The sequence below is a fragment of the Micropterus salmoides genome, unplaced genomic scaffold, assembly GCF_014851395.1.
Source record: "Micropterus salmoides isolate LMB-PRFRI ecotype aquatic unplaced genomic scaffold, ASM1485139v1 Ms_hic_scaffold_8, whole genome shotgun sequence".
Classification (NCBI taxonomy): Eukaryota; Metazoa; Chordata; class Actinopteri; order Centrarchiformes; family Centrarchidae; genus Micropterus; species Micropterus salmoides.
In genome coordinates this window covers 8,519,316-8,535,552 of record NW_024044570.1, presented here as the reverse complement: position 1 = coordinate 8,535,552, position 16,237 = coordinate 8,519,316, and the positions used below count along the sequence as shown (strand labels likewise).

The 16,237-nt window shown below is 41.3% G+C and overlaps 1 protein-coding gene across 6 annotated transcripts in view; it reads left to right on the top strand.

Moving 5' to 3' along the window:
- Positions 1-16,237, top strand: part of LOC119893546 (transcription factor SOX-6-like) — a 110,393-nt gene that overhangs the window by 80,785 nt on the left and 13,371 nt on the right. For 5 of the 6 annotated variants that reach the window (XM_038705770.1, XM_038705773.1, XM_038705769.1 and 2 more), the window contains 4 exons: positions 932-1,011; positions 8,255-8,404; positions 10,267-10,444; positions 12,505-12,704. In XM_038705770.1, coding sequence (XP_038561698.1) covers positions 932-1,011; positions 8,255-8,404; positions 10,267-10,444; positions 12,505-12,704 — 608 coding nt within the window. The remainder of the gene's footprint in view (positions 1-931; positions 1,012-8,254; positions 8,405-10,266; positions 10,445-12,504; positions 12,705-16,237) is intronic. The other variant, XM_038705774.1, reaches the window with a different exon arrangement.

Here is a 16,237-nt window from a genome sequence, read left to right as displayed (position 1 = left end):
GAACAATACATTGGACACAGCGAGGAGTGGAATGTCTCTTTTATGGCTTGCTGAAAACATGTCAGTTGGAAAACACATCTGCAACATGGAATTTCACACTTTCTCACACACGCATACACACACTCTCATGCATGTTCTTCGGGTACGCACTGACCCAACAATGTACATAAGGACGATCCAGATGCACAAATCACATGCATTCTCAAAAACACTTTTAAAGGATTGCATGCATGTCCTATATTTCAGCAATCCACAGCGATTTTGCACAAACAGGCGCAACAAAACACTTCACGTACACAGTCTTCTATTCGCAGGATTTGTGGCACCACCTGCTTTCTTCCTCTCTCCTCGTCCTTCACACATTCCTTTCTTTTATGCATTCCTCCAGGTGCTCTCCTGACGCCACGCACCACTGACCCTACATACTTCATACAAAAAGAAATCCGTGTTTATTCCTACTGCATGAGCACACACTCCCACAAGGCTGCAAAGAGAGGCATAAATGAAGAAAGGGATTAAAAATCCATTATTCTACACTGACTTTGGTCTGTTTTCAACAAAGCCTCGGACATGGAAAGCCTTTTAGGAACAAACAGTAGGGGTTATATACTATGGTACTCGTATATGAATTTATGAGTGCATCTCAAAGAGGGAGTGCTGGACTTGAACTCTACTCGCCCTAGTCTCAAGCACCCGTGTGTACTGACAATGAGTGTTATTAACCTTTGCATAAAACACTCGTGACCCTTCGTGTTTCATTTGCCATGAATGAAAACATGAGAGCAAGAGAGGTACAAGGAAGGACACAAAGGCTGAGACAGAGAGAAAGAGACAGAGCCTGGCTGAAGGTAAATAGCAGGTTAGTTCTTGTGCTGTAATCGGCCTCCTCCCACCTCTCTATACAATATGTGTTGTTCTGGTCTTTCAACAGGTGAGAATTACCCCATGCAGTTCATTCCATCTGCAATGGCAGCTGCAGCAGCGTCTGGACTCAGCCCATTACAACTACAGGTAAGACGAAAACACCTGGTCTCCTGTAGCTTTATCAAAATCAACCAAAACTATCGTCATGGCTAGCACTAAGTCAAATTGTTTTCTTTTTGTAATTGGGGTGAACCAACCTTTAAAATTAAATTGCAAAAAAAGTTTTAGTAATGTTTTCCTACAACAAAAGGATCATATGGTGGAGACAAACAGGAACAGACTGTCTGACAATGAACTGGTGAAAAGCTGGGGTGTGGAGCTTGGTGGGCATGTGTCTATTTGTATGTGAGATATGCTTCAGTTTCACCTGGATTCAGTTCTCAACTCTTGAAATATATGAATTTTATTTCTTTGGCAAAACGTTTTCACATTCAGCCATGACTAAAACCTACTTTTGTTGTTTAAGGCATGACTCCTAACTTAAACTTTTTTTTTTAACTTGCTAAACCTAAACTAAAAGAAATGTGTCCAACTTAACAATCCTATCGTTCCATAACTTTTGAGTTGGAGACTGTCAGACTAAAGGCCAACAAAACAAACTAAAGAAGTGCCTCTTCAATATCTATGATGATAACTTGAGTGTTTCACAACTAAATAAACAACTGCAGCAGGAACAAAGTTTCAGAACAGCAGCAGCAACACAGACACATCTATAAGGGAGAGGGTTTGTACACTGAGAAAGTACACATGGATCTAATCCTGAGGGTGTAACCAGCAGGCCACAACCCAAGACAATTGTACAGTGATAAATAGAGGACAGTCAAGATAAGGAACATTGGCAAACTAAATGAAAACTCCTACATGAGCAAAAAAACTCTGCAACTTTTTCATAAATTACAACACTTTTAATGCCCCCTATCCATCGTTGAATCAAACAAGACAATGCTATAAGTGGTGTATGAAAATATGTAGAATTTTCCTATGAGATCTAGAGGCTATAATGAAACATGCTGAGTGTCTGGTAGATTTTACCAGGGAAAAACCACCTGCAACAGTTGCAGTAAAAATAGGAACTAGCTGTTTTGCATGAGGAAGTAATAGCCATCATGACAGTTCAAAAAGCTAGTGCCACTGACAGAAGGCCTAACTTCAACAACAGGAAATCAAAGAAAGGAATGCCACACTGTGTGACTGACAGGGGATCTCTGGAAAGTGCAGATGCTTATCCAAAATACAAAGTTGCCACTCTGCTGCTCTATGTTACAGTGTTCACAAATACACGTCCATAAGAGCAAAATGACATTAAAAGGAGTGGGAAATATAAATGGAAGCTGGAGGAGGCCCAGCAGGCATTGATTGGCTCAGATAACAGGCTCATTTGAATGGAGCTGACTTTTTTCAGTAAAACAGCACGATGCATTTTGTAAAAAATTAAGTTCTATAGGCCGATGCTAACATACTAGTCCGTTTGTCTGCTGACTGTCAGCTGTGTCTGACAAAAGCTGTTATGAAGAATCACAGAGGAATTCCGGCCCACCAGCACAACACCTGGCCCAGGCAATTCATCAAATATTTTATTGCTTCTTGACACCTGTGGTTTGAGAATAGCACTTATACATAATGGTTATCATAGAACATATTTGCAAAAAAAAAAACGTGTAACAAAGACAAAAAAAGAAAAATGAAATCACTACTCCCTAAAGGCGGTTTGGAATTTCACAACACGACCCTGTCACCCAGCCTGCTGTACCTACTTTCAACGGAAAGAACAAAAGCCCTCAAAAGCTTTTTCACTGGCAAACAATATTGCTTCATCATGCCAGTTATTACCATAGCATGGTTTTGGGCTCTTACAAGAATCCTTATCTCAGTTTATTCAGTTTGAATTGTGGTTTTCACTTATCGAAGCCCTCATTAGCTGCTATTGACTTAGCAAAGCGCCGTGCTGCGCTGAGGGGATCGGAGCCTCGGCGCAGCCTATCCCCACCCCTGTCTTTGAAATGATCAAAAGAGTCTCTTACCTCTCACAAGAGAGAGAGGTAAGAGGATGAATGATGTCGGAGATGCAACCTCATTCACATTTAAACACTGAAATGTTGAGAATGAGAGGCAGAGAGAAACCTGAATGAAAGAGGAAGCTTCTCATCACAGCGTTGGCTGAAATCGAGTAGGAGACTGAGGAAGGAGGAAGACAGAGAGCGTGGGGAAGTGTTTATCAGAGAAAAAAAGAGTGATTATCTGAGGAATTTTTGTGAGATTGAGGCACTGGCTTCCAGCACATGTTTGGGCATTGTTTTGACAATAATGTCTATGCCAAAAGCAATCATGATACAATTTTTGAGTAGTACTTGTTTAGTTATGTATCTTCATCTGAAAAATTTGCCAGAAGCACTGTTTGTGCTATGGTACAGTAGCACTTGCACCATTGCAAAAAATTATTACAACAGAATGTAGATGGGATTGACACAATTAAAACACCTGCAAAGTGTACTGCTATCCAGTCAAACAGCCTAGCAATAAATGCTTGCTTTGTGAAGTTAACATGGTTGAGCTTCTTGAAGTGAATCAACACATCACCTTCAACCTTTCCGTGTTCTGTATATACATGTATCACGTACTATATAGGTTGCATCTTGTTGTAGTGTCTTTTCCAGGGTTTTCCCCAGGAAATTAGTTAGTACTTAAGCCATTTGGTTTTATTTTTCCCAACCTGAAAAAATAAACAACCAAAAAAGCATTTCTGTTTTTCCCAACATTGCAGACTATTGATTTGATTTGATTACCATACAGCAAACATTGTCTAAACATGTCATTACAACCATCTGCGTGATGTAACACCTCTGCTTGTTTAAATTAAATTAAGTGTAACTGTTTCTTCTGATAGTAGTGGAGGTCTTTATTTCAGGTTAGGCGGTCCACCTCTGTTAGAAACGTCTGCTGGAAACCCTGAACTAACGTGGTTCTGATAAAAGAGATTTAACAAAACTGATGAGTAGAACAGAAACATTTTATTTCTCTACATCCTGCACTATCTTAAGCCCTTTGGCCTGCATGTAGCCATTGTGGTTACGCTGTAGTGCCAGAGTGGCTCTCTCTCTCTTTCTCAGCTCTGGCTCTGCTTTCTTTATGGGCTCTGCCTTTGGGAGGTGAGGGACAACGACAGCATTGAAAATCTGTTTTCTCACAATCATTGTGAGTGGATGTTTTTTACCCAGAGCCTTGCTAACACACTTCTTCCAATTTCTTGTGTCTTAACTCATCACTTATCATGCATGAAAACTGTCTCTGGCCTTTGTCTCCATCTTTGACCCTTTGACTCTGTGCTGTTTGTTGCTTGTCATATTGGTGAACTGAGACCAAATGCACTGTTGCTCATTAAAAATAAAATAAAAATGTTTCAGACAAGCACTTTTAGTATACAATACAGAATGTGCATTATAGAGTGAGGTCAATTTAATTTATGTAGTTGCATGCATTAATGAGTCACTAATCATTATTTGTGATCAATAGAATGTGTTTTTCCTTTGTTGCTTGTTTAAAATATTATAGTATCTTTAATGATAAAGTGTTTTTAGTGTTATTGTAGCTACGTTTAACTTCACAATGGCTTTAACTCCAGTGTGTGAAACTGTGCATTAGCCTATAAAAAATCATTGTAAATACACAATTACACCATGTTAGTTCTACATTAGCAATTCCTCTGCTACATACTGTAGTCAAGTACACACCAGCTGGCATCAAACCCTTTTAATGCCAGATCTGTGCTCTGTACAGGATAGACAGATGTTGCAGCCTGACCCCTCCAGATTCTTCATAGTTCTGCCCCATAGCACGCCTTCTGACAGCTGGCTGGCACTGATGGTCAAGCAGGCATAAGCTAGCATGGAGAAAGGGCATATTCTCAGGCAGTGAAAATAAACCTGCACAAGCTACAATAGGTTACTGTATCTCCAAATCAGTGAAGAAAGTAAAGGTTTGGAAAGTAACAGCAATAATAGATATTTGTTTTATGCCTCAATCAGTTGAAGAAACCTGTCAAATCAAAAGTAAGATAACAGAAATATTTGGCAAAAGCTGCCCGGTTGTGCTTGACCCATCATGACGTGACCTAACAATTTTGATAGCACAAATGCCGTGCAATCGGCGTGGGAACTTGATCAGGCCAATTGTTTCCAGAGCCTCGGAGTAGACCCCTTCACAAACAGTGGATTCCTGCTGAAGAAAGGCCTCATTGTCGTGGCTAATGGGAGTGAAATACAGTTGCTTAGCAGACATTCTTGTTGAAATCATAAGACATCTCCCTGTGTCTGTCTCTATGCTCTATTTCTGTTTCTGTGTCTGAGGCATGGAGACGATGATGAGGAACAAACTTCTGTGCCCCAGAGTCATGATTTCTGCCCCACTGCCAACATACAGTGATTAGGCTAGAATGGCTTTCTTTGTAATAAAATGAGGACAATGATTAGAAGGCAATCAGATTTGGTTTGTCTTGAGTGAAAAAATGAAGCATCTGTTCCATAAAAGAGAACTGGAAGTGACATAATGGTTGTCTTTGTGTAGCCTGCCTCTCTGCGTATCTCTTTCACTGTCTTGGACATAGCAAACCCTCCCAGTGCAATATTTTAAACTCTGTCCTCTGTGTGGGCAAGCTCAGTGGCAGTTGATCCATTTCACCCTCTTCCTCCTCCTCCATCCCCTGGAAACCTGCTGAAAAAGACAAAACCTCATTTGTTTTGTGTACTCCTGAGATCAATAGCTGCTCGACACTAAGAGAGGCCAGCTAAAGGGATTCTCCACTCAGTCCTAATGGGACAGACCAGTCTGTGCAAGTAGGAGGTTGTTGGCAGGCTACAGTCCAGACATTGCTATCCAGACTATCACCTTTCCTCTGCTTTCTTAAGGATTATGCCAAATTTGGCCAAGGCTAATAAAAATCTTGATGATTAGGAGGATCAAAAATGACAGACAAATCATTTGGATTATAGTCAAATTAGCAGACTAAATTAAGGCCAGTCAGATAGTCTGGACTGCTGTGGCGTGGTTCGAGGCCCTCTTTGTCAATTTGTAATTTAGGAAATTGCGGCATTGTCTTCCCTTGGGGGTTGAGAGAGCTCTAGTTGGGGTTGTTTACGCTGCACATTGGCCTCCCCAGTCACCAATCAATCACAGAGAGTCTTTAAGAAACAGAAAGAAAGCTCTTATTCTCAGTCTTTTGTTTGTTCAACAGTTCCCTCTTCTTATTTGGAATTGCTGACAGAATTGCTGCTAACAGCTCAATAGCATTGGGTGTGTTTGCACACCATACCCTGTGTGTGTGCATTTGTGCAGGCAGGGGTGTGAGATCCTAACTGTGTGTTTTACCTCAAAGACTCGTGTGTCTGCCCCAGCCCCGCTCCCCTTAGAGCTGTAAGAATATCAGGCATCACCAGAAGTAACTCTGCGGTCGGCTTGATTGACACAAGAGGCCTCACCACCAGCCATTCAAGGCACATTCTTACTGGGATCTCATATCGCCAAGGGTTGGCCCGAGCACTCCTGGTGGCTTCCAAGGAAAATAAGCGGCGTGACATCAGGGCTTTGTTTCAACGGTGAGGCCCCTTCTGTTTGTGTTTAATATCGCTCCGAGAGAAGTGGAAAGACGGCCAGCCAATTTCTCTGGCCCCAACCACTGAATCTGGTGCTTCGTCGGTGAAGCGACGGTGGTCTCGTGTGTCTGCAGCGAAACACTCTCTATCCCTCTCTCTCTCTTTTTCTATTGCAAACTCTTTACTTTTGGATCTCTGGTCCCAGGAGGCTTTGCAGTTTTGACTACAGGGAAATCAGATCTCACAACACTGGGGGCCGTTTAGGCTGAGGGGGCAGAGTGCAAAAACAGAGAGAAAAAAACAGAGATGGAGATGGGGGGGAAGATATAAAGAGTGATTTTGGAACAAAACAGAGAGAGGGCGAGAGTAAGATGGAGATCAAAAGGAGGAGGACAAAAGAAAGACAGAAACATAGAAGAAGGGGGAGAATATAGATGAGGTGAGAGTAATGAAAAATGAGAGGAAAGCAGGAAAACAGAAAAGAAAGACAGAGAGGAGGGAGTTGTAGTGAAGGCCAGCCACGTCTGGGTGGTTTTCCTGAGGACAGGCTCTTTGATACTCCAGCACTCGCACTCCAATGCATTTAGACAGGGGTTGACAGTGGTTACAGGCAGCGGTTTGTCTGGCCAGCTAGCTTTGATTTAGAAGACCCTGGACTGTGGGCCGAGTATTTGACTCTTTGATTTTTGTTGGATGGAAAATCTGTAATTTTTTTTTTGCTACATTAAATGTTTTTATCCAGACCTGAAGGCAGATGTCTTATACTTTCCAAGTCTTTTTTTATGTTTTCTATTATTTTTTACACTATTTTCAAGTGTTTTTCAATGGACTGATGCTGGTGTAATATGTATGACTACACTTACTTAAACATGATTGTCCACTATTGTCTTTGGGATTAAAGTAAGTGAAGAACCTCAATTGTCTGAAGGAATAACCATGTGTGACAAAATTAGTCTCAAGTATTGTTTTTTAATCCTAATTTGATTAGATTTTATTTGACTATTTATTTAAAGTTACAGCTCTGCTGTGAAAGCAAAGAAAAAAAGGTTAAATAGTCAGGATGATAAAAACAGCCATGTGGCTTATTTCCATTGTGGTTCACATTGTTTTTTGAAAAATAAAGGAAACCAGCCTTATATTGTTACCAACACTGAGCCAAGCATTGTCTAAAAAGCTAATTTCCATTCCTAACTTACATTCTCATATTTTCGCAGAACCAAGTGACATAAATTTTGTAGATAATCAAAATTAAAGTTAAGGAGGATTCAGGTAAAGTATTCAAAAAGTTTCTTTAGCTATTGTCTGAGTTTATTTCTAGATGCAAATCGATATACAAGCTGCTCCCAGCATCTGTTAAAAGAATAAGTGTTTGAGATGGATTGTAGATAATTTAAAATAAAAACGTTTTTCTGGAATCCCTCCCCGATAAATACTTACCCTCTCAAACAAATCTTCCATTTGTGTGGGACACTCATGTCAACTTTACAACTAGGTGTGTGTGTACACGCACATTTGTTTCCATATGAGTTCTCTGTGTGCTTGGCACACTCAGACACACACCCATCAAACCTCAGAAGATGCGAGCAGCACCAAAGAGAGGATACAGCAAAATAACTCGCAACAGGATCGGGGGAGGGGGGGCACAAGAAGAGATGAGAGAGAATGAAAGAGGAAAGCCACTGACTAGCTGCTGGCGAGCGATGTTAATAGCCTGTCGGTTTTGCTGGTTTCTTCCTTTTTTGCAGCAGCTGTATGCTGCCCAGCTGGCAAGCATGCAGATCTCACCAGGAGCAAAGATGACGCCCCACCCACAGGTTTCGAACTCCTCCGGTCCCCTTTCCCCCTCCGCCGTGAAGACTGAGAAGCGAGCATCCAGTCCTGTCACTCAGATCAAGGTGAGTCCATTGTTGCGATTGTTGTAAAATGGTTTACGTGAAAAATTTGTTTAAATGATTCAATAGGATTTTTCAAGAGCCAGGTGGACACATTTGTGATTGATGATGTTGCAATTCAGGAGATGGCTTGATGTACATACAAGCAGTATGTGAAGACAACAGTACCATGGAGAAAATTGACTATATTGAAGAAATTGTAAATAAGAGGAATGTATAAGGGACATGTATTGGAATAAAACAGCGTCTCTATGATGTCTAAAGTAACAAAGTAACAGACAACATAATAAGACAAAGGAAAGAGTGACTTCAGAATATGTATGATAGGAAAACACACAAGAATAGTAATGATGATGATCAGTGCAAGTAAAAGTGAGAGGCTGGAAATTTGGAAGTTGTTGAAACAACTATCTGTGCATGGTCCAGGACTCTTCAATGGCAATTAGAAAAGCTTATTTAAAAGTCACACACCGATACACACACACACACACAAACACACAAACACGCTTACAAACTGACACTGGCACTGGCTGCTGTTTGGCAGGAGCCCAGACCCCTTCACTGGAGAGAGCGTATGCCTCATCGTTACTCGACGACGAGGCAGTAATGGAAGCCATATGTGTGTGTGGGGCACAGCTGCAACCGGCGTCACAATAGACCGGCGTCAGAGCTCACCACACTCAAACAGTAGTGCTGTGCCCTCCAAACTCCCCACCCTCCGCTAACCCCCGCACATTGTCAGCCCACCCCGCACTTTGGCATGCCACCCGCATCTCCCCCCTCTAAACTCTTTTCCTTCACAACACTTCGCTCAACTGAAGCTCAGCTGCAAATTAGATCCGTGTTTATTAAACGTTGCTACTAACACAAGAATCAGTCAGGCTGTGTTGACGTGCAGGAGTTTTCTTCTTGTCACCACTTTTCCTTTTGCAGGGATTGTGAACTTTGATTAGAAATAGATAAATCACACAAACAAAGGTGCCATTGTTTAGAGAAGAAGGTACACTGCAACTTTTTTCCCCCTGTCAGGTTCACAAAGGTTAGCAATGGAATTCATTTATTGAAGAGCAAAAACTTGATAGGGATGACTGATCATCAGTCAGTGGGAGCATCACTTAAGCACTTAAAGGGATACTTTGGACAAAATTGAAAATCAGAAGCTGTGGTTAGCTTCTATTCAGTCAATTGCCCTTCCAAAGGTGACCCATTTTCACAGCAGAAACATTTTCTTTAGTTTCTCCAAAATATTGCTTTTTATATAGTGTCTGTGTCACACTATCCAAAGCGTCTCTGGAAGTAGTGTATTTAACAATAATCATATTGGCAAACTAACCATTGCTTGGAAGATACTGTGCCTATAGATAGACATTGTAGGTTTCTGTCTAGAAAACATGTCGCTATTGGAATCCTTCAAAACTAAATTTTAACACACTGAATGTGGTGTGGGCTAATGAGGCAACTTATTTTATAACCATCCTTAAGACAATAGATGAAGGTGGTGTTTGCTTGACAAAAGATATCTTTTGACAACCAAATTTGCTTTAAGCCTGTGGTTCTTAACCTGGGTGCTCTGACCCTCACAAGGGGTGACAAAATGAATTCAAGAGATCCTTGGATGATTACCCCAGTAGGAAAAAAACAAAATTTTAACTAAAATCACGACACCCCGGTAGCTCCTCTGGGAGAGAGCACACCATTAAGGCTGAGTCCTTAGTGGATTGGGTTCATTACCACCCGGGGCCCTTTGCTGCATTTCATCCCCTCTCTCTCCCACCTTTGCTGTCTATCACTGCAGCTGTCACTACACAAACCCCACCTCCAAAAATCTTTTTAAAAAAAACTTGTTCCGTTGATTATATTAACAGGAGGAAGGATCCACACAGCCATTGAACCTCTCAGCCAGACCCAAGACAAGTGACCCTCTTCGCTCTCCGACGTCCCCAACACAGAGTCTGTTCTCTGGAAACAAGACCAGCCCTACAGGCATGGGCAAGGGCCGCATCCCAAGCCCCATCGCCAACATGGGCAGAAACACCTCTCTGGGTAGGTAACAAACACGTATGCACTTTAACACCAGTGTTGCCTTTACCACTTGGTAGACTTTATGGGCCACCTAGCCTAGCGGCACTGTTACTCTGCCTAAAAGAAGTACATTAGCACTGGCTTTACTGACATGTTCAATCAGAATCACATGCTCTAAATGCTGCTTCACCATGCCAAGAAATTCTAAGGGGAAACACTAACACTCTACACATACATGCTCTCTCCCACAAACAAACACTCATACACTTTCACACACCATGGTATTGTTCACATCTGTACTGTATAACCATACAGAGCAAACACATTCTCTCTCCAGTGTAAAACTGTGCCTTCCCGTCAACTGGAAAAACAAAAACATCACCCACCCAAACACCTCCCTTCTCCCCACCACACACAGACAAACCAAGCAGCGTCGCATGTGCCTGATAGACTGCAGACACCTCAACCCCACGAGAAGACCTGTGTGTGTGTATTTGCATGTGTGTTTGTGTTTTACAGGAGTCCAAAGCCCTGTATTTAGCCCCAATGAAAACCCCGGCAGCGGAAACAGTGAAACCCAGCACACGTTATTTGGTTTTTAAGAGCTTCCTCACATCATTGTCTGCCCGCGCTAGACCTTTTATGCCCCTACCTCTGCTATCTGTTATTAAGGCCAATCTAAACCCTCTCATTATATCCCCCCAGAAAACAATTTCGCCAGTTCCTCTGGAGTGGCTTTGAGGACGCAATGCTTGTGTTCCCTGCAAAGTTATTTTTTGCCCATTTTAACGGCCACCCAAGCATACAGTGCTTCCTACTTGTCTGCTAATTAAACGAGGAGGGCGACGGAAACTTAGCATCCTTTTATTTATTTTTTTCCCTTATTCTTCAAATGTGCATTGGCTTCAAAAGTGTGAAGCACGGCACATAAACAAGGGGGAGGGTCTGTCATGTTTAAACACAAGTGGATTGGAAAACAACTTTCGCAACGTGTGGCCCCAATAAGAGATTTGAAAAAAAAAAACATTTTTTTATATAGATGTTTAAATAGTATTTCAGAGGAATTTGTATGCAGCCTTTCGTAATTATTGGTTTTCAGTCCTTGCACTTTGTTTTCAGTGCTCGGTAGTGTTTATGAAGGAACATGAAATCACATACATGCTCCAAACTGGGTTCTTCAGGTAAAGTTGTGGTTCAACAGCATGTGACTCAAACTCTCTGGTTTGTCAAAACCAACAAATAACGAATATTTGCACATCAAAAGTTAGAAACCAGTTGCCATGCAGATGAAAAACTGCATACTTGGAGCATAAAAGCATAGTTAAAATTTCAAATGTTGTTGCTATTTTACAATGGTACCATACAGAAGTTTTGTGACAGGTCACAAGGAACATTTTCTGGTATTTGTTTTGTAAAGACTGCATATGGATTCAGACGATAACATAACATTTTTATTTCAGTAAGTCTGTATACCTTAAAAACTACTTGGTTAAGTTAAGGGATTTATGCCTAAAAGCCCCGGATAACCTATATTCTCAGCTTTAGTATGAGTGATATGGTCCGACATTAACATATTCCCTGCCAAAGTTGGCACCAATTTTCTTATTTTACATAAGAGATTTCTTTATTTGGCCCTGCGATGGACTGGCGACCTGTCCAGGGTGTACCCTGCCTTGCACCCGATGTCAGCTGGGATTGGCTTCAGCCCCCCTGCGACCCTGCACGTTTGACGGTTGACGATGGATGGATGGATAGATTTCTTTATTTGTGTCTGTTCTCTGTCCTCTTCTCAGTAGTTTGAAGTGATGTCACATACATGTGTATGCTAATCATAACAACATTTGTATTCAAACAGTTGCAGGGTTGTTTTTGAGAACTAAGATTTTTTTTTTTACTTAAACTTATTTTTTTTTCCTATTTAGTCATTAATACTTGAAGCTGATGAAAAGATAAATTACAATCATCTTTAGAGGAAGACTGAGATGAACCCTGGCCTTCCTTATTGAAGGCATACACTCTTTGCCTTCCTTTCCTGTCATGCCAGTCAAAGTGACAGACAATTGTCCCTCTCTCCTATAAAGACATCCTATCCAGCCTTAACTCTACGGCGCTGTTTGGGGACCAGGATGCAGTTATGAAAGCCATCCAAGAGGCCAGGAGCATGAGGGAGCAGATACAGAGGGAGCAGCTCCACCACCATCAGCAGCAGCAGCCTGGACACCAGAGTCTGGAGGCCAAACTGTCTGCCCTCAGCAGCATGACCCTCAACAACGGCAACAAGGTTAGAGTGACAGACAGATCACGTGTGGTCAGGCAGAAGTTTCACAGTTGTGGTCGTTGATGCTATCAAAAAGAAAATCAGTCCATTTACAAGTGATACGAAGATAAGAAGAAGATGCACAGACATGCGTTACTGATAAGGTTTTCAACAATAACATGGTCTAGATGCAGTTTTCAAAGGCATTTCCTTTCATGTGAAGACATAATTCTGGACTGTTTACTTTCAGGATTAGGATTTCACATGCAAAACATACACATCAGCTTTTAAAATAGCATGCATATTAAGGATTAAAGCACTCAACACTGTATTAAAGAAGCTCAAAGTAGCTCCACCTGGACCAGGTAAAATTATAAGATGCTCTTTACATGTTTACTACTTCAGTAATTTAATACTATAAAAGGGGACATTTTACTTTATAAGTGTATTAACGTATGATACTTATGTCCTCATGTATGTATGTTGCTCATAATAAATGATTCTTATTTTTATGATTTTTTACTCCTTTGCACACACACACACACACACACACAGAGGCACACAGATCTCCAAACTCCTTGCTCCTGTGTTATATTTATATATTTTCTCCAGTATTTCATTTGCCGAGTGTTCAAGGTTTCTGCTCAGCTCGTGCATGAGTCTGAAGAATATTCATGGATGATATTTGGTGTTGTTTGGCTCGGGCTGCAGCTCTTGAGGACTTCTCTTTTCTTCTCTCATCTCCACGGCCACCCAGAAGCCAACAGCTTTGAAGAGGGTGCAGCTGGGCCAATGACAAGTGATGGTTTTGGCGTGTGTGTGTGTGTGTGTGTGTGTGCGTGCATGCTTTGACTGAGACTGAGTGGGTGTTTTTTTGGAGAAGAGATGGTGTTAACATTAGTGTGTGTGTCCGTTGTGTGTATAATGGAGTCCAGCTCTCACTTGCCCTGGAGGGGGGATCCCGGCCTCTGGGTTTTAGCCCAATTAAAGGGCCCTTCTCTGGGAAGGGACCTCCCCCCTCCATGCTCACCTCTTCCCCCGCTCATCTCTCCCTCTTGGGCTGAGGAAGACAGGCCCTTTGTACCAGGATCTCATATCCAGAGGGAAATCCATATTCCAAAACATCTTCAATCAGTCTGATCAGCCAATCACAGATTTCAGGGATCAGACATTCAGGAAAATAGGGAACATGATTAGACCAGATCTCCTGCGCAATTGATCCCATGTTGCTTGCAAGGATGAGGAGACGGAGGAGCAGAGGAACTCATGAATATTTTAGGGGTGGAGACTTTGAACCCACCAACCCCAAGTAGGTCATGATTGGTGCACTCCAAGGATAGGCTGTTTTGAATTTTTTGGACTTGTTTGCCTCGCATCTTCAGGAGGAAAACATCCAAAATCTGGCAAAATATATCTCTGCTGTACATATCCTCATTCCCAAGTTGATTTTATTATAAGTCATTATGCTAGTAAACACTGAGAAACTCATAAACATAAATTATACAACAGCGTATACTAATAAATTGTTTATTAAGACTTAATGTGAGTTGTCTGCTGCAGGTCCGGGGAAAAGTTTGTGCTTAAAAGAGCTTTTTGCACAAAGTTAAATCACAGATTAAGGTGAGTGTATTGCAGGGAGAGTCCTACATGCCTCTTAAGCTCTATATTTTCCAACTTTATAAGAACAAAACCAAAGCAATGCAGTAATTTGGTTTATAGCTCCATGCCTCCTAATAAAAAGCTCATTTGGAAAGTCTCAAAGTAATTGTTTCCGGTTCGAGGACGACAGCAGGTCTTGATGTTTGTTGTCAGCTTGTTATTCGTTACCTAACAACAGCAGCTGAAAGACTCTTTCTCTTAGCTTTAAATACATAATTTTTTCTTTGGGACGGAGACTTTTTTCATGTGTATTTTTTTTTCTAAAGCGCTCAAAGGCTTTGCTCTGTCTTAAACAATTCATGGATGGAACTTGCTGGATACTGAGAGTGTGACTCACCCGCTCCACCTCGGGAGGCAACAAGTCCAGCTCTTTTTCTTTACCTTGGATTTGTGTGTTGTTTTCTGTTCGTTGAAATGTGTTACTCAAATCCTCCCATTTAAAAACTTTGAAGCTCTGCCCAAGCCTTTTTGTTTTATGACATTGTACTAACACAGCACATTTTGCTTCTTTGGAGGGAAAGAGACAACTGCTGTAAATGGTATCTCAGTGTAATACTGGATGTTGAGCTATTTGTTGCTGATTCGATTCAGGGAGGGAGTCATTGCAGTGACGTCTGAGTGCATGTGTTTGTGTTTATTTCACTTTCTGTTTGGGTATTTTTGTCCCACAGCATTCATTTCAAGCATAGACTACATATACATTTCCTTAAGAGCTGAAAGTGATCCGGGGCTCCTTTGTGTGTGTGTGTGTGTGTGTGTGTGTGTGTGTGTGTGTGTGTGTGCGCGTGCGTGTGTGTCCTGGCTCTGCAATGGCCTTGGCCATGTTAATGTCATTATAGCTGGTGTACAGACGAGAGGCCTGGCCAGTTAGTGGCATTGTTGAGTATCACCTTACGCTTACGTTGCTTCCAGCTGGCCTGCGGCTGCCAAAGCTCACTGAAATAGCCACTGTGTATAACTGTGTGAGTGTGTGCATGTATGTTTGTGTGCGTGTGTGTGTGTGTGTGTGCGTAAAAGCCTGTGTGTACTTGTTTTTCAACTAAACAGCCACAAAACACTCCCTAAGTTTTTGAGAGAATGGCACATTACTCAGCTGACATGTTTCGGATGAAAACACCAAAATCAACCCTAAAAGGGACATGTCTTTTAGGTTTTTTAGTCAAGCTCTAACCTATTAGAATATAAAGTGATAACATGTAGAAGTTATAAGTCTGTGCATCTTAAAAGTGTGACAGCTTTGCGCAAGAGCTTGGTAAAGTTTACATGAAATATGATAATACACTGCTTCAAACCACAAAGGACTACTTTTCCTGTTTCCATAGGAGGGGAACATGGTGGGTGATGGCAGACTGAGTGCAGGTAAATCTACAGGCCACATAAGAAGAAAGAAAAACAGTTTTTATCGCTCTAAGATCTGTTTTCTCACTTTAGATGATGCTTTGTATGCACACAATCACTCAACAGCCGATTCTAAATTGCAAGCACTAAATGATGTGGACATGTGGATTTGTTTTGGTGTCTATACTCTCACAATTTAATAGTTAAGTTGACCGAAGGGCATGTGAAATATGGGGCAGAAAACTGCTTTATTCGTCTAAAGCTGTGAGCAGATCCCTCAGCAGCTTTACAAAAGTGGGTTTAGAGTTTGGACACTTTGGAATTTTAAATTTAAAAAAGCCACACTTATTTTGCTCTGTCTATTTAGAAAATAACTGCACAAAATTAAAAGAAAGCAATTAATCTTAACAAATGGACACAATATAAATGAAAGTTGTAACTAAAGCTCATACAACTACCCTTCATTACAAAATCTATTTGCCATCAAGTCAGAATGAACAGAAGTTAAATTGTCCTTATCACACTATTTATAAAACTTACATTTTTATACTTAAAAGTTT